This window comes from Ostrinia furnacalis, unplaced genomic scaffold (genome assembly GCF_004193835.3).
Source record: "Ostrinia furnacalis isolate ACB-3 unplaced genomic scaffold, ASM419383v2 OfSCF4519, whole genome shotgun sequence".
Taxonomy (NCBI): Eukaryota; Metazoa; Arthropoda; class Insecta; order Lepidoptera; family Crambidae; genus Ostrinia; species Ostrinia furnacalis.
The window spans coordinates 645,262-670,227 of record NW_021134758.1 but is presented as its reverse complement, the minus strand read 5'-3'; the positions used below and the strand labels follow the sequence as shown (position 1 = coordinate 670,227).

The 24,966-nt window shown below is 36.8% G+C and overlaps 1 protein-coding gene across 2 annotated transcripts; it reads right to left on the bottom strand.

Annotated features, from left to right (window-relative positions):
- Positions 1–4,379: 4,379 nt before the first annotated feature.
- LOC114359611 (ubiquitin-conjugating enzyme E2 R2) lies at positions 4,380–24,966 on the bottom strand. Of its 2 annotated transcripts, XM_028314061.1 has the most exons (6): positions 24,376–24,966; positions 22,453–22,539; positions 9,529–9,761; positions 6,353–6,467; positions 4,868–5,025; positions 4,383–4,553 (listed from the first exon to the last, which is right to left on the bottom strand). In XM_028314061.1, exons 1-5 carry the CDS (start codon positions 24,553–24,555, stop codon positions 4,912–4,914), a joined length of 729 nt encoding a protein of 242 aa, XP_028169862.1. In that variant the 5' UTR covers positions 24,556–24,966; the 3' UTR covers positions 4,383–4,553; positions 4,868–4,911. The 2 variants fall into 2 exon arrangements, with proteins under 2 accessions (XP_028169863.1, XP_028169862.1); XM_028314062.1 differs by having other exon boundaries at positions 4,380–5,025; positions 24,376–24,555.

Here is a 24,966-nt window from a genome sequence, read left to right as displayed (position 1 = left end):
ACGAACGCATTTATACAGTGTGAGTCACGTTAAAGTGTACATATGAAAATAGATGAAACTAGACCTATTTTTATCGACAAAAAAGAGGTCAAAAATTTTTTGTGATTTTTTTTTAATTTTTTATAGAATTTTTTTCTTCCAATTACTTATTGTAAAGAAAACGTAATAACTTTTAAACTAAGCGGTATATCCTGATAAAATAAAAACAATAATAATGCTAAATAACAGGCGATACTGAAAAAATACATAAAATACCCAGAAAATGCCAACAAATAATAAAAAATGATACTTTTTGAAAAAAATCTGCTTAAAAATTCGTATTTTTTTGGTTTTTTATAAATTTCTCAAAAAAATGCCTATATAACAGGTGGTTTTTATTACTTTGTATTATTCTCTATCGTATAATCTTTGTAAAACCAAAAATCGCATGTCTCTATCCCTATCACAATATTTGCTATGATGGTTTTACGAAGGTAATACGATAGAGAATAATACAAAGTAATAAAAACCACCAGTTATAGGGGCATTTTTTGTAGAAATTTATCAAATAACCAAAAAAACACGAATTTTTAAGCAGGTTTTTGTTCAAAAAGTATCATTTTTTATTATTTGTTGGCCTTTTTTTGTGTATTTTATGTATTTTTTAGTATCGCCTGTTATTTAGCATTATTACTGTTTTTATTTTATCAGGATATACCTCTTAGTTTAAAAGTTATTACGTTTTCTTTACAATAAATAAGTAATTGGAAGAAAAAAAATTCTATAAAAAATTAAAAAAAAATCTCCAAAAAATTTTGACCTCTTTTTTGTCGATAAAAATAGGTCTAGTTTCATTTATTTTCATATGTACACTTTAACGTGACTCACACTGTATTAAGCACACTAAAATATTACTGGCAAATTAATTAGAACTTATTAACATAATACATAGAATAACGAATGTACATTGTACTCATTGAGGCGTTATCTTGAGGAAGCAAGTTTTGGACTTTCCGAAAGTGAAACGGGTTTTGTTGTTCACTTTTCCAAAATTAAGGAATGTTTCTGAGTAAAATTTTTATCTACAGTATTAAGAGTACTTTCCCTCCAGGTGGCATTACAAAATTCCACCCTGTATAGTTACCTCTGTAAATATGGCAAGAATGCAAAGTAACACCTGTATTGTCTAGTCCTAGTGTAGATACAATTAGTAAAATGTGTCTTATGATGTTAAAAATAAAAGCAGATTTCGCATTCAAACACATTCTGTTTATTATATCATAATGTAATTAACATTCTCGTCGTGAAATTTCTCTACTACAATCTTCAAACAACTTATGACGTAGGTAGCTTAATTCTAAACTAACTGTTAAGTTTTGGACGATTTGTTATTATTACCCAAAAAGAATTTATTACTTTTAGCGACCAACTGAGAGGAGTTACATTATTATACTTTAATGAATTATTAAGAAAGTAGCATCTAATCAGATATTACAAGATAATGTTGTACATGCACAGCTATATAGAAATTTAGAAGCCAAAACTGTAGGTAGTTGATAAATCTAATCTTAAAGAATCGTACAAGTTACAATATATAAGTTATATAATATCTAGGTATATAAATTTATCTTAGTGCACACTAACCATTAAATTTCATTTTCACTTAGGTTCTTAACGTATTTATATTACAAATAATTTCGATCATCATTATGAATGTCCTCTAAACCTAACACATTATACTGCGTCTTGTTAGCATATTTTGATTGAGCAGATTCTAATAGACGAGTTATATTAAAATCTTTATACAACGGATTTTGTCGTCATTTAAGTTACGTAGTACATAATATAATCCACACGTGAAATAGTAAGTTCAAAATATATGGGTACATTCATGTAAAAATACTTTAAATATTTTCCTCGAGTTCAAATAAAAACCAACACAACAAAGGAATGAATTGCAAGATCCATTCAAAATTATTACAATATTTAAAATGCTCCAAAAATAGAAAGATTCAAACTGCAGATAACATTAATAATGAATTAAACAAAATGACGTATAAAATGAAACAATATAGGCAATACGTTTTATAATCACAGAAGTCATGTTATTGACAAAATTAATTATAATATTTCTCTACATTATTATATAAATTGTAATCCTAACAGTTACGTAATCAGATAGTAAGAAGATAAAGGAAGGAAAAGGACTCATTCACTTATAATATTAACTATCCATTTCTACTAAGACAGTAAAGGGCAAATAAGTAGGTAATGTGATAAAATGATTAGCACAAGTTAATCATTAACTAGTACGGCAAATAGGAGTGCGCTCCGCAAGGCTAGGACTGTTTTGCCTGGTTTCTATGACTAATACTTCTACATATACATAATAAGACTCCACTAGCATCTAAGAGGGGACATACCAACTGATGCTGCATTTCCATTTAATACCAAAACTATTTTAATGCATATTATGTTATTGACACACAAGCGTAACGCGCTCACAATTCATTTTGTAAGTGGAGATCGACCGATTGAAAATAAAATGTTTAGGTATATTGCGTCTCATAAATTTTAAACTATTAATTGATACAGTAATATTAATTAAATAACTTTTGTTCAATTGGATCATTTATTAGCGACTTAAAAGTTGAATGTGCATGTTACATATTTATGTCTACAAAAGTAAGTGAATTATGTTACAGTTTATTTTTATATATTTTCTTTTCTAACTGGGGACTAGACATAATAACAATTAAATGTATTATTTAAATGGTCCAGCTACAAATGTACACTGGTCAAATTCTAAGAGATGTACAATACATACATTTAGATTTAGTTAGAACACAGTAAAGGTTAAAATAGAAGGTAAGTATCATTAAAGCGATATTTATAATATTTAGAAACCACGTTAAGAATGTCATTTAGCCGAAAATTTGTCACGAAACTGCGAAACAAAGAAAATGATTACATAGTTTATTTTGTGTTAATCCTCCAGGGAAAATAAAATTTCAAAAAACAACAACATTTAGAAAGACTAATAAATGTACATATCTGTCGTCAACACTAAAGTGCTGAGTTTGGTTGAGTGAGACCTTTTTAAAAAGTAGTTGATGACAACAACACTCTAATGAATAGCGTTATGTTCATAGAATGTAAGATTGTCATTACAGCATGATGCCCGATACTTGAATGGAGGGTTGTCATGATGCTAGAATTTTAAACAGTTTCCGTTGTGATTACGACGTTATGTCCCTTTACGTCCTGATGCTAGAGTGTAGGTAAGTAGTAGGGATGTCCATACAGTGTATTGCCCCGATGCTAGTGTTGGTAAGTAGTAATCCGTACAACGTGCAGCCCCGATGCTACTGTCGAACAGTGCCGTAACTAGGGCGGTGCTAGCGGGCCCCAGGTCCAGGACGCAGAAAGACCAGAGCTTATGAAGCTTACAATGGGCGTAAAGACACCCCGCAGACTACAAACTTTTAGTCGGAAGATAGTTTAGTCAGTTTTTAATTTGTATGAGGAGCCAATACGAAATCGGTGTAATGTGCGAACTTTCATACGTGTTCATACTGATTAACAGCTCAACCAAACTATTGGCCGGCTAAAAGTCTGTAGTCTGCGGGGTGTCTAAAGGCTATTTACGGCACTGGCAGTACTACAGCCACCTGGCGCAGGCGGGAGACGCGGCCTCACGACTCCCCGACAGTGCCGTAACTAGGGCGATGCGACGGAGGCCCAGGCACAGAGATTGTGGGGGCACCCAAAGAGACCTGAGGACTAGAGCGCACCGGGCATAATGGTAGGCTAGTTACGGCACTGGCTGTGGCAGCGCTACAGCCGCCTGACGGAGACGCGACCTCACGACTCCCCGACAGTGCCGTAACTAGGGCGGTGCGAGCGGGGCCCAGGCACAAAGATCGTGGGGGCACCCGAAGACCTGAGGACTAGAGCGCTGCCAGCTTGCACCGGGCGTATGGTAGGCTATAGTCTGGTCCGTGAGCACGTAGAATTTTGTCCAATGATCCCAAGCTACCCATCCTTATCGCTCGCGCGTAATTATGTTGCTATCGCGCTCGCACACTCACTGCGGGTGCCAGTCGCACAGTCGCGACAGCAATATAATTACGTGCGAGCGATAAGGATGGGTAGCTGTAAACCCTTGAAAAGGAGGCTGACAATAGTGACTGAGTTTCTTGCGCTGCTTCTTCTCAGCACTGGCCCATTTATTGTCCCGAAGCAGTGGTAGGGTTAATATTGGGACGTGTGAAAGTGCTTTTTAAAAGCCTATTTGCAAAAATAAATGAGTTTTTTTTTTAATGAGCTAGGGGTCATTGGACAAAATTCTACGTGCTCACGGACCGGGCTTTAGTTACGGCACTGGCTGCGGCAGCGCCCAGCCAGGCGGGGGGCGCGGCCTCACGACTCCCCGACAGTGCCGTAACTAGGGCGGTGCGAGCGGGGCCCAGGCACAAAGATCGTGGGGGCACCCGAAAAGACCTGAGGACTAGAGCGCACCGGGCATAATGGTAGGCTAGTTACGGCACTGGCTGTGGCAGCGCTACAGCCGCCTGGCGTAGGCAGGGACGCGGCCTCAAGACTCCCCGCCAGTGCCGTAACTAGGGCGGTGCGAGCGGGGCCCAGGCACAGACATCGTAGAACTAGAGCGCTGCCAGCTTGCACCGGGCGTATGGTAGGCTAGTTACGGCACTGGCTGCGGCAGCGCTACAGCCGCCTGGCGGAGGCGCGACCTCACGACTCCCCGACAGTGCCGTAACTAGGTCAATGCGAGCGGGGCCCAGGCACAGAGTTCGTGGGGGCACCCGAAAAGACCTGACTGAGGACTAGAGGCTAGTTACGGCACTGGCTGCCGCGCTACAGCCGCCTGGCGGAGGCGGCGGGGGCCGCGCGCGCGCGGGCGGCGCGGCCTCACGACTCGCCGTTGCCGCTGTCGTCGGCGTCGCCGTCGCCGCCCTCGAGCTCCTCGTCGGAGTCCGTGTCGAGATCGTCGTAATCGTCGTCGTAGAAGTCCGTCATGTCCAGCTGGAAGACAATTGAATGCTAAGATTAATAGGATTAACAGGTTAGCACGCCAATACGCTCACTAGTTGGCGCCATTTACAGTCCGCGTCAATAGAGACTGAATTTTTGTAACAAATAAATACATTGATACTGACGTTTTTATGTATGTATTTAGTGATCAAACTTAAAAATAGATCAAGTGAATTTAAATTCAGGTATTACTGTAAAAATATGACGTACGTACTCGATATAATATTATTAACGTTACTGCAAAAATCTCAATACCATTGTGTTATTCATTATTATTAGTTACATACTGTTTGTAATACACACTTGAAAAAACAATACGTCGTAGTTTTCGAATCGCAGTCGCAATACATTAATTTACGTTCGACAACGAACGTACAGGCGAGTTATTCTCGAGTAATACACAAATAGAGGAAAAATACTGATTCGTATTTTTCTAGTATTTAACTCGCGCGATTCCCACCAGTCGAATCTAAAATCCATACAAAAATGACGACGACACTATAGTTTTATTTGGGTCCGAAGTACAAATTAATGGTGCAATATTTTAATCTATTGCACGCGAATTGCCCACCAGAAGCAAAACTTAAACGATCACGTTATCGGTTTGGCAGATCACACGCCCTGAAATCGTAACTAGTTATACAAGTCGGTAATGTAACGATCGTAAAAAATTAATTAGAATAAATTTCCTTCCTTACCATGGTTCTAATTACGAGGCACAAGATACGGAAATTCCCCAACAAAACAAATATTTAATAATTTTACTGATGTTTACGTTTTACTATCACGCTGTTATTAGTATAAGTTACGATTCTTTCAAACAATAAAAAGTGTTTATTATTAATTGGTAAAGTATTTAATTTGACAACTGTCCAAAACACGGAAGGGTTCCTTAGCTCGTTTCAGCTAAATGACGTCCATGATCAGTACGGCTAGCACGAAAAACTTTCGAGTTCGAATCGTTTGCGTATTCGAATCGCCATCAAAAGATTTAGTACGAAAACTACAACAGCGCCCTATCGTGTGAACACAGTGAACGTGTCGTAAAGTGAACTTAGTATGAGAAATAGTTGCACAAAACTTATTTTGAGAATCAAAATTGTCACATTATCGTTTAATTTGAAGGTTGAGTATAGAATTTTGTCGAATACGCAAACGATTCGAAGACGAAAGTTTTTCATGCTAGAGGACCGGTCGCTGTGGAAATCTTTGGGTGAGGCCTTTGTCCAGCAGGCAGGACCAAAGGGTACAACAGTAACTATTAGGTAATCTGTGGTAGAACTAGAAGTGTATTAATATACATTGAGTTGAGACTGACCTGCGGCTCCTGCGTCGACGATTTGACTTGTGTCTTAATGCAATAGTCTTCTAATGTGAGTGGTACTACAATGCCTTCTTTCTCTGCCTCGATACGGGCCACCTGTGCTTGTTTCCTGAAAATGATAAAAAAAACATAACTTTAGCAAATATACATGTAATAGTTTATGTAGGCACATCAATTACCTACAATAAAACTTGTCCTCTTTCATAAGATTGGTATCGTGGAACTATTTATTGTTATTATGCCAACATTCCCGTAGCCGAGTATGTAGGTTACTTACAGGTAATTATAGTGATTCATATGTCAAATGTATCATACGCTACGCTACATGTTATAAAATGTCATTTGGTTTAAATTTCCTGGTTGTATGTCTCATGGTCAGTAAAATTAAGTAGTAGTATATCGATGGCTCCTACGTATAAAGGCGAAACTGCCGCTTACGCCTTTTTCCAATTATTTAAGAAATGATTTCATTTTGCTGTAATCTATAACGTCAGTAAGAAAAAAAAATTTTTTTTCCATTAGATACAAAATAAAATTTTAGGCAAATAGGCGTATGTGCAAAACTACGCCACGTATAAAGCCCAATCATACGATTCGTCAATCTATACGAGTAGTTGCTTACATAAACATATATTTTTTATAATCCAAATCTTAAATAAAGCCATGAAAATATTTAGCAAATTGTTTTATTTATAAATTATGACACATTATATAGTTATTTAATTTTTAGCGTTAAGAGTCGCATCTCAAACTAATTTGAAAATTATAAATAACTTGAAAAAATCGAACTGCCTAAGGCATCGTGGGTTCAATTCCCGCCTTAGGCAATTCGATTTTTTCAAGTTATTTATATTTTTTAAAAATATGACACATTATGTTAAAAGACCTAACTAAATCTCGAGCACAGTATATGGGCGTATTTGCGTTAAAACGTAATAACGATACATTAAACAACTTTTTCTAACTGATTTATTATTGATATAGCACATGATAACAATTAAAATAATTACATGCATAAATAAAGAGAGTAATCGCTTAAAATATTATATTTACGTTGTCATTTAAGTCTCTTTACGTTGAACAATATACATGAAATTATAGAAATGTGACGACGTAAAAGGGCAATGCGTAAAATCTCAAAATATATAAGAAAAATATAAAAATTGATAACAGCAGTAGCAAAAGCATTACATGTTAAGGCTAAATGTGAAATTTCATTAAATTCGTTTTAGTAGGTCAGAAGATATGACCCAAAAATATGGTTCTGGCCACTAAAATGGCTCTCCTGTAAAATTTACTTTTTTCACTTACGCCAGTATACGTAGGAGCCATCGATATTACAGTGCGTCACTAATACTAATAAAATCATTGCTTAGAAAATTGTACAATTTTGACACCTGTTTTATATCTACAGACTGGACGGTATTAGTAGAAACTATTTTTAGTTGGATATTATTGTATCCTTGTTTAAAACAACATTTATGGTATTTCTTGATATGTATTACATAAAATTAATGCTATTATTAGGCTTGTATTTTGATTGCAAAAAATAATTGGATGCACATAGCCAGCGACAGGGAAAGGTGGAAAAAGATGGAGGAGGCTTTTACCCAAGTGGGGCCACAAACAAGAGATACAGATTAATTGAATGAAACTGTAAAAATGTGGAATATAGAGCTATAATAATAAATAAATTTGATAGGAAAATTCTGCGTATATTCTCTCTCTGAAACTCTACTCTGAATATTGGGGATACTATGAGCAAGTTAACTGCACTACAATTTAATAATAACTATCCAATCTCACTCTCAATGCCAAGCAAGAATATTTCCAGGGGGCACTGTCTCTTGACATAACTACAATCTCTTTTCTTCCAATTCTTACTTAAAAGTTGATCAACGCGATGATCTCTCCTATGTTTTATAGTTACAACAACCATGTGTTGTGTGTGACTCAATTAGAAAAGGAATCATATCTTTACTATTTCCTTAGCATTTTTGCATCATTATTGTATTGTTATAATCGCAACATTCGCTCTGTTTATAAGATAATGTTCAGAAGTGCGTCGTTTACTTATCAGCACTCCTGATAAACTAGTTTTAATTGTTTGTGTACACTGACTGCTATTTATTCTTGCAATTCTGTATAAAATTTACATACACAAGTGTCCTAGTTAAATGTAATTTTTTGCTTTTTAATCAAACTGAAAATCCGCTTATATGGATTTCGCTCAAAATGTTGAGAAAGCTTTTAATAACAACTAGATATTTAAAATTATATTGTGTCGGGTAGGAAGAAATATCTGTTTATATTATAGCATTTAACCGCTTGAGAATTCAGACTGAAGACGACAAATATTTACAAGACCCAGTACACCAACGTATGTATCGATTTTAGACTTAAACGTGACCTAACGTCCAATAGCCAATGCCTGGGAAATAGAGGTAGTGTTGGTGCGAAAGGTACTCGAAAAAAATTGTGTAGGATATACATTTTTAACGTGTCCGTACACGACATAAGTTCAGATTTATTACAAATGTTCTTTCCAATAGGCCAACATGGAACAAGATACATAATTCACAACAGACGAAATAAGCTCCTCATAAACAATTTGAATCGAGCTGCCTGTAATTTGAGTAAGTGTAAGTAGGCCTATATCATAGCCCACGCAAATGGGGAATAGATTAGGCACAAAACACCCCGAGGCTCAATTCTCGTAGGGGCATAATTTAGTGAGCAAGACCATTTGTGCCTTTGAATTTTCTCAAATGGAACAATAAGTAATACGCTAAATTTTAGTTCAACCAAATGTTGAAGTCAGTTCGGCCAATCGATACGGGACTAATCATAGCACGTTCTAATCACTGTGTAGCCCGAATTAAAAGCTTGGCCACAAATAAACTTCAAATAGAAAAGCGAATCCAGTTAAAAGGAAAGGAAGATGTATGTAAGTACGTACATACTATCATTGGAATGACAACGTAATTTTACCAGAAGAAAATAGCAAATTAATGCCTTTCCTCCCCCTGGTACTCCTATGAGTACCTACTACTCCAGTGTAGTTAGAATCTAAGGTTTGGCTGCGAATAAAACCTCATAGTTCCTTTTCGTCCAGTAACGAAATCCAAAGATTTGTTGAAAAAGTTGGGATCTAGAAGTTGGATAATCACCTGATAATGTTCTCGTACTCCTTGTCCTTTCCTTTCGAGTCGCGCCAGCGGCGGTACATGACGCTGGCGTCCACATTCGCCGGACTGAAGGTGTTGGGTTCATTCAGCAGTGAGATCACGGAGAGAAGCACAGTGCGTACACTCTGCGTCGGGTTCCAGCGCTCGCAGGGAAGCTCGCCAGACTGCGGGTCGTCCACTGGCGGGTGCAGGATTGATATGCAGAGATCGCCGTTCTGGAAAATGATAGAACAACCCATTAGAACCAGGCGTAGTGTGCCTTACGACAGACCCTGTTGATTTATTCGTTTTTAATACCAATGGGATCTATTCGAAAGCAATGGATCAATTTGTTGGGGGCTCTGCTCTATACGACATTTATTATTGGGTTAGTTGTTTGCACACGTTCAGGGCCCTATCGCCCTGGGGCCCCGTATCACTGATACGGTAATAGTACGTCCCTGATCAGTACCTAACATGTTTGAAAAAACATTAGTTGATTCGCGGTTGACGTTATGAGGGCATCGAATTAATTCCACATTAAAGATAACGACGACGTTAGATTTAACTGTGTCACTGCGCAGCCATTGACGCCTCCGACGACGCGTCTCCGAAGCGTCAGAACTTAACGACAAAAAATGCACGTTACTGTTATTTCGTGACGTCTTTGTGGAATCTTAAATAGTTGTATTGTGTGCTATTTTCCATGTGCTAATTTTGCCTGTGGGGATTTGACTGCAGGGACCTATTTCTGTTTGTGTTGTGATTAGTGGACAGTAAGGCAATAAAGACTTGATTTTATGTCAAACTTTACACTTTTTTTCGTATCATGAGTTGATTGCTTTGTCTGTTGATGACTCATGGTAATGATGAAATATCTGTTTTTGTTTTTCTTTTTGATAACGTGAATATTGCCTCATTGCGAAGATCTAGAATTTAAATAAAATTTTAATAATTCAACCTTAACTGTGAATACCTTGGTAATAGTTTTATCATTCAGCCGTTTGCCATCAATAAAGAGTAGGAAAACCAGAAAACATCGTTTAGTAACAGCATCTTAGCACGCTTCGACTACGATTTAATTTAATACATACCTATCGCCAGCCCATCTAGTTTCTAATGAAACGCTGTCTCCTCTAATCAGCCGTGTCATAGTTATTGTTGGAACGTAATTATTGGCATTGGCAATGTCAATCACATTGTTATGAGGATTGTACGCGATATTACAGAGGACAAACAGTTCCAGTGTCTTTCGCGCAAATTGGTCTGATTTGCCCAACCGCGGTTATTAAAGTCATGATATTTAATGCTTCACGGTCCAAGATTTAGATTTCGTTTCCGTTGCGGTGCAGAGCACGCGTAACTTTTGTTACATAAAGCCAGCGGCATTGTTGCCGACTCGCCGTCAAGTTTGCCGATTATTGAGTCGTCATAACAACGCTCACCAGGAATTCGCATATCGAATATTCGATTCTATAAAAAGATACACGCATCGACAATTTTTAAACGGCAAAAGATGCTAAGTTCCCAGAGATACAATCGTGTTCTACACAGATATCCTTCGTTGTTACAGGTTCGGTGTCCCAGAAACGTAGGTACGGGTACGGCCTTATTACTAAACAATAGACGTGCAAACAATGTCTAAAGAATAGAAGTATTCTGTGGACAGCTTTACAATGAAAATCTGGCATCCTAGAAACAGATAAAATAGTGCGATTTTTTTAGACATGTTGAAAATGGTATATTTCTTTTGTAAAAGAAAATATACCTGCCTGTGTGTGCGATGTAACGTTAGATGTCGCTATGTGAGACACCCGCAGTAGCCAATAACTCTCGACAAGGTTGCTAGAGTTTTATTAAAGCTAATACCTAGGTAGCTACAAGAGTTTGTTCTGGCTGAGCTCAAACGCTGTTCCAATATAAAGTTTTAACGAAATGATTTCATATCAATTTATAAACATTTCGCTCACCTAGCAGTATAATGACACATCTACTTTTTTCTTATTTTACAGAAATGAGGGTCAAAGATTTTACAAATGTTTGAAACGAAGTTATGAGTTCATTTTACATTTTATCATGGATTTTATGGTTTTAGCAACTAGTATAGACCTTAATAGATACTTAGGGATAAAAAAATCCACTTCAGGTTTCCAGGAGTTACTTCATAGCAGTCAAAGAAGAAGAAGAACCATGCAATTGTGCCGTTATACTTTTTAACAACTTCCAAAAATGTCATATATGCCCCAAAGCCATAATTAAACAGGATGTGAAAACTAGAAATAAAGACAATTGGTTGATAGAAAACAAAAGTTTTTATTTGAAATCAACATACAATAAAAAGTTTAACTAAAATATTATAATAACCTATATATACAGTGTGTCCGGGCATGTAGTGATCAAACTTTATGGGCCAAATCTAGGGACAATTTTATCGATAAAAACACTTCAAATTTGGGGCTTGACCCATTTATCGCAAAATTACAAGGATTTAAGTTTTTAATTTTTAGTTTTCACCTTTTCCTTCAAAAACAAGTGAAAGCGTGGGTAGCGTAACATTAATAAGCAAATATTTTATATCACACGATAGCCAATAAAATTATCTATTAGCAAAAGTAGAAAACAGATACAAGTTTCATACATTTTAAGGGAGTAAGAATGGATTTAATTAGAAAAAAACATGACTTTTTTCACTTCTTTTTCAGTTATTTTCCAACACAAGAAAAACCAGGTCGTTAAGGTATGTTTTATTTGCATTGTATTATTAGTATTTGAGCTATTCTACAAAACGAATGTAAATTTATTACCTTGTTGAAGCGGCGCTCCAGGAACTTGACCATCGCCGTAAGGAAGCATCCCTATCGGTTTTCTACAGGCTACACTTCGGAGAATGTGCGAAAGAATTACACGAATTAATTCCACCAGCCCTCTTCCAGGGAACCAGACGCAGGTTAGCGTACCAACCCTATATTGTTGACATTCCACCAGCGCGCACTAAGCGTTTCGATGACTCTTTTATAATGCGAACAGCTAGGGACTGGAATTCGTTGCCTGCTGCTGTCTTTCCCGAAAACTATAATCCGGGCCTCTTCAAGGCGAGAGTGAATAAGCACTTACAGGGCAGATATGTACCATCCTAGACTGCATCCCACTTAACATCAGGTGCGATTGTGGTCAAATATAACAATCAAACTATAGCAAATAAAATAAAGTTTAATCATGACGTATCTTCTCTTGTCAAATGTACCGTTTTTCTACTAACTTACTAAGTTAATAAAATGTCACATTTGCCACTTACGCCAACACAGATTTAGAAGCGATTGCAACTCGCGGAGCGCCCCGCACAACTGACAAATAAGCCGTTGTTATGCGCGGAAGCGGGGGGAACGTAGCAAGTGCTACAATGACACTGAACGCCCTCTCTCGACAAATAGTAAAATTAACACCGTGCCGTTTTACCACTTTATAAATTATACACTCTTAAACACTTAGGCCGTAAAAACTCAATTTCGCTTTTTTTGTAAATGTGCCATTATACTGCTAGGTGAGCGATTTATTGCTTATTGAGCGTAACCGAGTGCCAAATAAATGGAGGTCTCAGATCAGAGTAAAAACCATAAAAGCTGACCCTGCACGATGTTGAATTTAAGTTAAATGCATTTATTATCAAATTAACAAAAAATATAAACCTGAAGAATTACAAAAGATGACGTGAGGACGACTTTTTACCTAAGTGCAGAAAGTAGGGTAATGTTTTTCGCTATAATGGATATTACGTGTGTTTCAGTTAGTTAAAAAAGTCAGATTATGGATTATGAGAAACAAAAATGTGGTTACACTTTCATTGTGTCGTTCCTACGTGTTTACTTTTGAAAGTGTTACATAACTCACACGTAATTAGTAACTAAATCACACAATGTTACAACTATCAATACAATACACCTAATAACAATTAATCTTGTTACTGCCGTGTAACATTTTTCGGTATAACGATTCAGCATTAAAAAGAAAGGAGAAGTAAATTAAATTATGTTACAAAACTAATAAAGTTTGCAAACATTAGTCAGGCAATTTTTTGGCTCGCTAGTTGCTTTCTTTCTTTGAATTAGTGTCGGGCTAATTGATTTACTTCCTAATTAGCTTCGAAATCAGATGTTGAAGAATAAAATGTATGATCTAGAAATACATTATGTACTCAAGCATTATATGTAGTGTACTGTGTAACATGTGCATTACACTATGACAATTTAATCATGCGTGTTTCCTGTTGTCCTCTAACTTGTCTTAAGCCTTATATGACAGAACAGTGCTTCGTCATTTTGATATGTCCTGAAAGAAGCATTTTTTTAATGAGCCAGGTTAGTTTAAACAAATCCTTTTTTAAATATCGACTGAGCTCACAAATTATAATCTGGTGTCAAAATTCATTAACCGCCATCAGCATTATGACATAACTCTATCGAACCGCTCTCTGATGTACCTACACGAAATCTTAAAGGATTTATACAAGTCTGCCAAATCTCCTCCAGCAAAGTGGGAAATAACACAGTGATTTTTCAATGTACCCCAATGAGAATCAATCCCAGGACCTCCGGATCAACCAAGACGACCTCTCTAACCGCTAGACCACGGAGGCGTTTACAAACAAAAATGTATGTCAAGTATTTTAAGTAAGCTAAAAAGAAACCGTTAGCTTGCTTTTAGTTGTAAATTAAATGCGTGTTAGTCCGAGTCAGCTGATGTTATGCCGTGTTATTCAAAATTAATAGGTCGATAGATGTGATGACGCTCGTGTTTATTAGATAAGGCTTTATAATGAACCTCCCAAGACTTCCAAATCTCGACCAATCCTTGTTTAAAGTAGAGGAAATAAAGTTATTACCACACACAGTCATCGCTTGTACCACTTGGTTTACTGTAAATAGATAGGTTAGTCACACGGCAAAGTGTTAACCTTACTGCGATAAGGTCTTCAAAATAACATGGAAAACATTTCTAGAAAATTATTCAAGTTCAACAACATGAGTATTGACAGCTCTTGAAGTTTCAAGAATGGTCAACATTAGTGACTAATCATAAGTCGATTTTACGGTCTCACAACGTATGTATCAAAAAGGATTGCGTTGATACGTGTGAATATCTTAGTATGGAGATAGCGGAAGGAACAGTGGACCGGCGAGTCACCTCACCTTCGCCGATCGCCCTTGCGACCTCGGTAATCACCAGCCACCCCATTTACATCGTAATCTGCTCAACGGCTCGTGAAGGTTATTCCATCCTCTGCGTTCAGTTATTCTCGCAAACCGCGATTTTGAAATTTGAACGGTTAGCTGAGCAGGCCTACTCCGTTTCGTATGACCTAGATTCGCGCGAGTATCATGATAACTATGTAGCTATCCACCAAAACAAATATAGGAAGGGGAAATGAGGACTGTGTGCCTACCGAGTATATCCTTTCCTTTAAAAGCATTAAATGCCTGACACCTTTAAAATAACATCTCTACCTAATCTGATGCGCAAAAACGATATTTTCCTATTTGCAAAAGGTGGTAAATAAATTGATCCAAGAATCTTTGTTGAGACAATTCAAAGAGGTTGTTCCTAAATAACAAAGGTTTAAGGTTTAAATGGGCTTCTCAGAAAAACGGTTCCAAGGGGTGTGCTTTAGCGTAGGTTGGTGTTTTCAAAAGGCAAAACAATGAGACAGTGAAAGTACGAGAGGTACGAGCCTCATGTAACGGTTCCGCAGAGTCTGACTGTGTTGGTGACGTGTCTCCGAGCACACTTTGCCTGGCTTCTATTCTATAGGTATGTTTTTAGATAGGTTTCTGTTCGTTACCTAAGCTCTGTTATACATACATGTCTTATTCAATAGGCATCTACATACTTGGCAGAACAATTTAGGTTAGTTCATAATTTGAATCGTACCTATATCGTAATAGGAAGGAAGACCTGAATTCCAAAGATCTACAAATAAGTAGCCTGAAACGAAAATTTAATATGAACAGTGATGTTACAGTATTGATTGGCCAATGTACGAGTGTTGTATCCTTGACAAGATTGTCCGAATACCTACATAGCTTATTGAAATCAGCGTCACGCAATACGATAGCATCGAATATTATTGTCATACAAGTATCGATTGCAGAAACGGATATAAACAACGAGCCGAGCCGCAATCACTGTCGTTATGTTTACTAGAATCGTTTCACTATCGCTTTGTGGTTTCATCATCCTGTTCACAATACTCATAGAGAAAAAAGGAACTTGATTTTAATCATACATCACAGGTTTTGTCGATTTCTGTCTAGTTCTTGTGTTTGTTATTCATTGCCTGCAGGTCGATTTAGAAATGACCTTATTCTCACGGAATGCTAGTTTGTAGCCTTTTGTGGCTTCTTTCACACCTAGCCGGTTTGTTAGCGCAAATTTTAATATTAAGAATAAAAATAAGAAGATTTATAGTGGAAGATAGGCGCAATATTATCTACGTAGTAAACTGATGATAGCGCAAAAGCACCTCGGACATAAAGCAAGAGCGACGCCCTCGGCTAAAAATATGCCACCGGTTCATCGCGCGCTTCCTCACAAAGAAAATGCGTGTATTTCTGACCTCCAAATCGGGAAACACTACAGCACACAATGTTTACGGTGCTACTGCCAGGGAAAACTAGAAAATTCATGTCGGTTGTCCAAAGTAAAACTACGCGTCCCAAGGTTAGGGCAATCAATCTGGTGTGACGAAATTCGTTGGCTGTGGCTTTGAGATAATAATTTACATGAAGCAGTGATTCTAAAGGGGGAATTGGACGGCAATTTGGTCACGATGCGAGAAGACATTATTGAATCTAATAACGTTTGTAGGAAGGAAGAAGACTAGGAAGAGGAACTGAATCCAAGAGTCGTTTTGTAGGATCATTTAATTGCGAATATGAGGTTAAACAGTGATCCGCCTGGCAAGGACCTTGGCTCGGTTGCTTGGCCGACGGGTGGGTTGAAGGCCTGCTGACGCACGTCGTCCGCGGAAGCGCACCTTATTATAGTTCGCACACCCGCGTCTTTGTCATTCCTACTTTGACTAACTTTTAACTTTATGCCCCCAAGCAAAAGGTGATTGTTTTTCCACATGACCTGGTCAAGTGACTAGAGACCTGGTGTCATCATCACGCGACTTGCCAGTACAGTGCGCCGCAAGAAATGGCGTCCACGTGGCTAACACAAAGGGGTATGCGATCAAAATGTTGGCACGAGTGTCTGCGGTCGCTTCGGGAGTTACAAATCGCGTCTCTGGGGCTTTATTTAAAGGTGCGCGTGAATGTAGCACAAGTTCAGAGCGACCACCGCGAGGCAGGTCATCGAGATCAGGAATAAGGTTAATTACCCCAAGGCCGGGGAGTGCCAATGACGACGTATCAAGCAGGAGTACGAACATTTACAAGGAAATGATAACAAACAATATTGACATTGCGCCAAATTGTCTTGTTTTTTCTTGTTCTAAACTCGACGCTCGGTCACGAACGACGTGATTCTGTCTACATTCACAATGAGATTGGCATCAAAATAAACTTAGCTTGTAGATATGTTTTTAAAATATCTACGCAATACGTACATTTCGTGTATGTTTAAATAAATAAGTACAATTGTAATCTTTGCCGGGTATTTATATCAAAATTGTAAGTGTGTTTTGCTACTTTGTCCACCTTCGTCAGTGGCACCATGCAAAGGTCGTTCAACCTGTACTGCATCCTGTTTGAGGTGAATTTTTCAACGTCTAGGCTTACATACAAATTTACAACGGTACTTTACGGTGCATTTTTACTAAATGCTTTATTTGATAACTACCTACTTGCCACATAGAAATGCAGAGAAAAAAGGAAGTCGTTTTCGAAATCACCACATTATTTATTCATACTGTATTCGTATGTGTTAGCGTTAGCCTAGTTTTGCATATCGATATCTACCTAGAAATCCGACGACTCATTGCAATTGAGAATACTTTGTCTTTTCACACCTAGATCCTATTCTAAAATCGTACTAGTCGAAAATAAACATCGCATAAGAATATATTTTGGAGAGATTCTGGAACTTTCGATTGCAACATTGTACGGAATGCAGTCACGTCTTTTGAGTAAATCTCCAACAACATTCATCTTATGCGTTTGAAAATTTTACAGCAGATTCTGAAAATTCTGTTTTTGAAGTAATTTTGGGAAAAATAAGCGATTAGTGTTTCTTGGTAGAGTGAAGCGAGTCAGTGACTCATTGTGGCGTCACGGTGAATCGGAGGTACGACTGATGACCCCACGTTTCATTACATTATTTCGCGGTGTCGACTCACTGACTGTCTCTTCTAAAAGTTAACGGTATTCCCGCTTACGCGAAAACTGTACAACCGGCTAGAGGCATAGTTTTAAGAATTGACCTGCGTGCACTCCAAATGAGTAAAACTAGTTATGACAGTGGTTTCACTTGTGTATAAAAGTTGAAAAATTACAAAGGATGATGGGCACAAATGTATGGAAAGTGGTACCCGCTCCAATAGCCATAACCAATATATATTTTAAAAGGCCTTTAGATGTAGGAAAATGTCTGCTATGGGGCCAGTTCTAATTCACGTTTTGAAAGCAGTAATTCCACTAAGTATTATAATGAAAGTATAACACAAATCCATGTATACGAGTATGTATTATGACTACAATCTATTAATATAACTAAAAGAAGCATTGAAAAGGAAAGGATTATACCTACGATGAACTACCCAAGCTATTAGCCGTTTATTCGCTTTCATCATCATCATCATGATCATTTTAGCCATAGGACGTCCAGTTGAACATAGGCCTCCCCCAATGATTTCCACAATGGCCGGTTGGTGGCGGCCTGCATCCAGCGCCTTCCCGCTACCTTTATAAGGTCGTCGGTCCATCTTGTGGGTGGACTTATTGGGTCTTGTGGGTTTATTCGCTTTAGCAACCCATAATAAAACCCTAAGAGGTAATAAAACTTTAACCCCTTTATTAATACAAGTTACACTTTAGTTGAACTCTGGCTTAAATTGTCATTTGGTATGGAAATGTCATTTTAATCCAAGGTTCTTCCTAGGTGTAACTTTTTATTAATAAGGGGGTAGTACTTCTTTAAATAAAAATATTTATTTCACAATTATCCCCATCAATAAATATAATTATAGAGTTAAGGAAGGATGCTGGAGCAGTAAACCCTTCCTGCCTCGCAAAACCTAAGTACCATACGATGGACACGTATGTTACTTCTTCTTCTTCTTCCTCGGTCCCTCACTGATGAGGATCGCGACCACAGATAGTGTTCATAAGCTGTGTGGACCGCACGATGCAAACTCCCGCCCACCGTCTTCCTCACCGCATCCGACCATCTCGTCGGTGCCCTGCCCCGAGCGCGTCCCCCTTCATACTGTATGATACTTAAGTTACACAAAAAGTATCTTTATCTTCGAACGCAACCAGATCTGAGGCTGGTGGCCATAGTAAATGTTGTTCGTCTTGGTAAGACCTTTTAAATGACACTACAAACAAAACTATTGGAGCCGGGTACCATTCTGCAAAAAAGTATGTATATCTTCGTACACAACCAGATCTGAGGCTGGTGGTCATAGTAAAAGTTGTTCATCTTGGTAAGACCTTTCAAAGGATACTAGACTCATATCTATTGGAGCCGGGTACCATTTTGCCCATTGTCCTTTCTGAAAAAGGATTCATTATACACAGACTTTAACTTTATTACCAAATTCTTATTATTTGTAAGGAAACGAACAAACTTATTTCTAGGCTGTTTTATTGGAGTTATTCAACTACTTCAACCTTGCTTTGTATTGTTTTGGCCTGGATTGTAATGAAACTGTTTTAAATTGTATGCATATTGGGTAAATACAAATGAATCACACACAATGAGTGCAAAGTTAATCATCTGACTGTGGTAGTAGCACAGGTAGTAGTCCTCAAAAGAATTTAATTCCAAAGACAATAAACATTTCCGTAGACGGTTTGAGGGTCGAAGATTGATCGCAATGGTAATAAAATTGTAAGTCTACATACAAAATAGAGATCTAGAGACAATCGAAGTTAGAAGAAGGTTGTCTGTAAAGTGGGTCACGCTGCGATGCAGCTGAAATGGTCCGCGGGAGGGGTTAAAGAAGCCAACGGTGTTGCAACATTCAGTCGGCTCTAAGCTGGCTGCATGAGAATTGAAACAAGTTTTATTATTCACTAGTAAAACATACCTCTATCTATGAGACTTTAAAAAAACTTCATTTCATAAACAGTAGAAGAATATTATTATTTTGCGTTTTTAGGCTCTTTCCCTCGCAGACATCCTGTTTTTGCAGAGTCCCGTTTAGTACCTACTGTGTTTAATAAAAATTCACACAAACATCCTATTTGCAATTTCAGATCCAGCAACGAATGATCCCGCACTTGATTTTGTTGGGAAAGGGCCCTTACCTAACTTTGAAAAGAGAAGGGAGGTTCCTGTTTTCTGTAGTCTGTATTGATAGGTGGTTACGGCATTGTTATGATGGTACTCGCGTATACTATTACAATGTCAAGGGCAATAAGCGATGTGATGCCAAAAAGGTTTTCGTTACCAAGTCTTGCAGCCAGTAAATTTCATTAACGGTGGTAATGCCACCATATTCTGAACTTTAGTGAGTTAATATTGTAAGGTTTAAAACCAATATTTTTCTCAACACTTAAAGGGTTAAATAATTTATTGTGTCCAAGTCTTTCCAAACTTGTCTGACTGAATGATCTGGTTAGGAGTGGACTCATTCTCATTATTATGTACCCTGTTTGGCGTTCTGTATTGATTTGAATAATACATAATATTATTATTGTTTTGCTGTGGTCAGTTTGCTTACAGAAAACAGTTGAAAAGTTTCGTTGTTTTTCCTTATTTCACTAATGATCCTTCTTTTAGATTTTTTAAAGGCTGCACGCGATTTCGTCTTGAGTTAATCGGATTCCCAATGAGGATCAGTACTGTTGTAGAAAATTCAATAAAACTAGTATCTACGTTAATCTTTAAGACATAAGAAAGATATATCTTTTTGAATTATCCAAATCGGACTATTACTTACGAAGATATTAAGTAATAAACATAGGCCGTTTTTGCCGCTAAAAGTCAACGTACGCAGGGCCGCGTGACGTCATTATATCCGAATCGAGCGCAGCCGGCGTACTAATGGGATGGAAAATATTTTTTTCCGGCTAAACTATCAGCTTTAGAAAAAAACTTTTAATAACATTTATTCTTCAAAATAAAGTAACCTATCGACCAGTAATTTTTAAAAATAAAAATTGTGAAAAATAAGTATTGCTATGTCCAAAAACCACATTTTCATAGGATTCGATGCAAATAGGTAGGTGCGTAGGTTTAACTCAGAAAAACTAAATAACAGGTAGGTATTACTATTAAGTGTACATCGAAATGATTTTCATAGCAATGTCTTATTGTTAGAAGTTATACCTTATTGTTAGAAGTAAATAAATTAATACTTATACATTTTTATATTTTACTTGGAAGAAGATATGACTCTAACAACACTTATGTACACTTTATTTGAATAAATCGCCAAATATACCACCGCGGAGACCCCAATCGCGTCTCTGCGTGCCATTGAATCGTATGAGCGTATGGATTTTTTGCGTTATTTTTCACAATTTCCATTTTTAAAAATTACCTATCGATAGCTTACTTTATTCTGATGAATAAATGTTATTACAAGTTTTTCTCTAAAACTGATAATTTGGCTAGAAAAAAATATTTTCTATCCACGCAGTACGCCGGCAGCGTTCGGATCGGATATAATGACGTCATCGTCCCCGCGCCGGGCGGTTAGTGAACTTTTTTAGTAATTTGGCCATAACTTCGTCAATTTTTGTCGTAGAACAAAAATTTTTGCACTGTGTATTAAGGATTTCTTAGCCCTATAAATCTGCATTCACAGCTAAAAATCGAAATGATCCTCAAATTCATAAATCTCTAGGTCTAGCGGTTAAGGCTCGCTCTGTTTCGAGAATTTGTTTACTAAAGTAATTACCATACTAATAATAAAAATGCGAAAGTAGCTTTGTGGTCTGTCTGTTAATTCAAAGAGCTGAACCAATTTTGATGATTAGGTATATTGGACTCGAGAAGTAGGTAGGTACCTACCTACTTCTTTTTTTTTTAATATTACGAAACTAAACATTTAAAAAAAAAGATTCGCAAAACTTTTTGAATGGAAAATGATTGCATTTTCTGCACAAACAAAAAATCTATCGCGAGCAGTGCCGCCGTTTTGATTTGTAATCAAAAAAGTTTATGCAATAGTAATTTGCCAATTACAACAAATCAAACAATATAGGTAAATAAGCCAGTAGGGTATAGAATTGAATCGGTAGCACATTTGCATATGTTTACTCTAATTAGCTAATTACGAATTGTTTGAATGAATTAGAATTGAATTAAACATTCGTATGAATGACCTCTAAATGGAGTTAGTACAAAACTGGATATTTTAATTATTTGATGTTTGCGCAAACAATTGCTATTCATTCCCATAGGTATAGTCTATGATCTATTGTGATTCTTGTTTACTGAAATATCTCCACAATCAAGAATCTTAAAAATATTTTATTATCTAGGCTAGATCTCAATTAGTTCATGTATCAATATTTACAAACTTTAATTATTTTTTTAAATAGATGGTGTCTGTTGTAGAACGACACATAGAGCAAATGACAGAATTTTCTTGAATTAGGCACCTATAGAAAAAGCCCCTATAAGTTTCCAAGAATGAGTTTTTCTTCTTATCTTTAAAATTATAAATCTTTTATAGAGCACAAATTAGTGGTTTCATTACATACAACATTGATAAAATTGAAGTATTGAACCTATTATAAAAAGTCAAGCACTTACCTCATAAACATTTGGATGCCACACTTTTGTTAAAAATCTAATGGAAGGTGGTGAATATGGGTAATCCGAAGGGAATTTCATATGTGCCTGAAACAAACAAAACTTGGTTTAATAATTATAAAGGTACATAATTTAGATGAGTTACCTACCAGCAGGGTTCGAAATTATCAAGATAATTACGCTTCATGATAATTATCGGATAATTATCAACAGTATAAGATACATTAGTCATATTGTTTTATAAGAAATGTTACTTTATTATGTTTTTGGTTGCTGATTTGTCAAGTTAGCCATTGCTAGTCGCATAATGCTTGGAAAATAGAAAAATATTTTGACGCTAGATGACTATAGTGATCATCTTGGAGCTAAATAGATAGGTTTTATTTAACTATCTATGTTGATTAACGCCCACCACTAGACGAAAGTGCGGAAATACACGTTCGAAAATTTCGAATACAGTTCATTTTCACAAGCGCATTTTTTTGTTATTATCAACCGATAAATTATCCATCTGTTATTATCACGATAATTATCCTTACTGACCTACAGTAAATAATAAAATGCCAAATGGTAAAGATGGCTGGGTATTTTGCTAGATGTTGCGATAGGTACTCAATCAGTTGTAATCTAAACTGAACATACTTTAGCACCCAAATCAATGTGATGTATAGGTATCATGGATGGACAGTGACTAACTATTGGTATTAAATAAACAAAGCAGGTATATACAAAGTTGTAAAAAGTTTCAATTTTCCTGGAATTCTCAACACTAAATTGATAGCAGGATTTTTTGCCAAAGAAAAAAATGTAGGTATACCAAGTAGGTACATAATGATTTCTGATTTAGCTCTAAAATAAGTCATTCATCAATTTTGTTTTGGTGGAACTATTCAGAAATAGTTCGTAGTTTAATAAACTAGGTTCCTATGACTAAAACTCTCGCATGGTCTTTTAACAAAACCACTATGGTTACGAATGGATCGACTATGGTACACAAATGCAGTTGCCTACTTGATGTTAATTAAAAAAAAATAATGAATTTTTGGAGGCCTTTGTCCAGCAGTGGACTTCATTTGGCTGAAACGAACGAACGAATGAATTTATAAAAATATATTTACATTTTAAAATCATTGTAGGTATACTTTCAATGACGAAATAAAGTAAATCGCAGACTATAAAGACCTCAGAATTACAGGATGAACTTTTTATTTCCTCTACTTTTGCTATTTAAATTAACACAAATAAGCTGTACCTATAAGTAGCCTACTAAGTGCTTAAATACATTTGGTACCAAATAGCCGTAGATGCTAAAATAACAACTTGTGCTTTATGTCATGAAGAGAATCAGGTTCCTATTCGTAATGAATGCTGGTTCCTAGAGAAATAAGTTATTGATAGGAATAATGTAGGTAGATGGTGCGAAATATCGTTTATTAATTTGTTTTGTTTGTTTTACATAATGTTGGTGTTTTTGATATCAAAGTACCTTAGGAGAATATTTCCATCAAGGAAAAAGTACCTACAATGGCTACCATTTAGATACAGTTATCTTGAGAAGATCAAAACAGGATATGTAACAGGAAAATATAATATTTATATGGTTGATATTATTTGCAAACATTTTATGGGGAAATAAGTTAGTTTTAAGTGCCTACCTACTTTAGAAGTTCATTTAAGGTAGGAAGATAATTATTACTGATGATTTAAACAGTTCAAATATATTTAAAACAAGCCCTCAAGAATAATCCCACACCTACCTAGTTACTAAGTTTGACCAGTTTTTCTCTCCCACATGGTACTTTTTATAGCATCATGTAGAAAAACGAGACTAACTTCTTACAAAGACTTGTTATCACTCAAGATTGCTTGTTTTTTTTAGTTGATAGTATTGTCATTATCAGGACAATGGTGTTGTAGACTTACCTTGAAGTATCCACCTTGGTATAATGTGTCTGGAGGTCCAAAGATTGCAACTTCCCACTCAAACAAATTGTCGTCTCCTAGCAGCTTCACCCGAAAGCCCTCGACGGGCTCCTCTTGCAGGCTTTTGTATTCCAAAGCCAGAGCCCTCAGCGCCGAGCTGGTCGGAACTGTGCTAGACATTGTCAACTACTATTTTACTAACCTACAATACAACTATTTCACTTTTTAAAAGATTCTATTGAGATGCACAACGGAACTCTCCTCGCGGTCCACGTATTCACAAGACATTTCAACTCGAGTCACAATAACAACGATGAATTTTGGTAAACATAGCGCCAACGTAGCTTCGGATTATTTTGCAATTCACACACTTCAAACGTCAATACTGTAGCAGTAATAAACTTTGAATTAATATGAATAGACCAAATCTCCACACTACACGGCACGGCGCAAGACACAACAATGAGAAAGCAACTGGCCAAACAATCGCGACTCCAAGGAAAACGGCTGGCGTTGCTCGCACGTACAGGTACAGCTGCTGCTTGTCTGAGTTGCCCGACCGAATATTGTAGAACAGCTGTTTAGTTATTT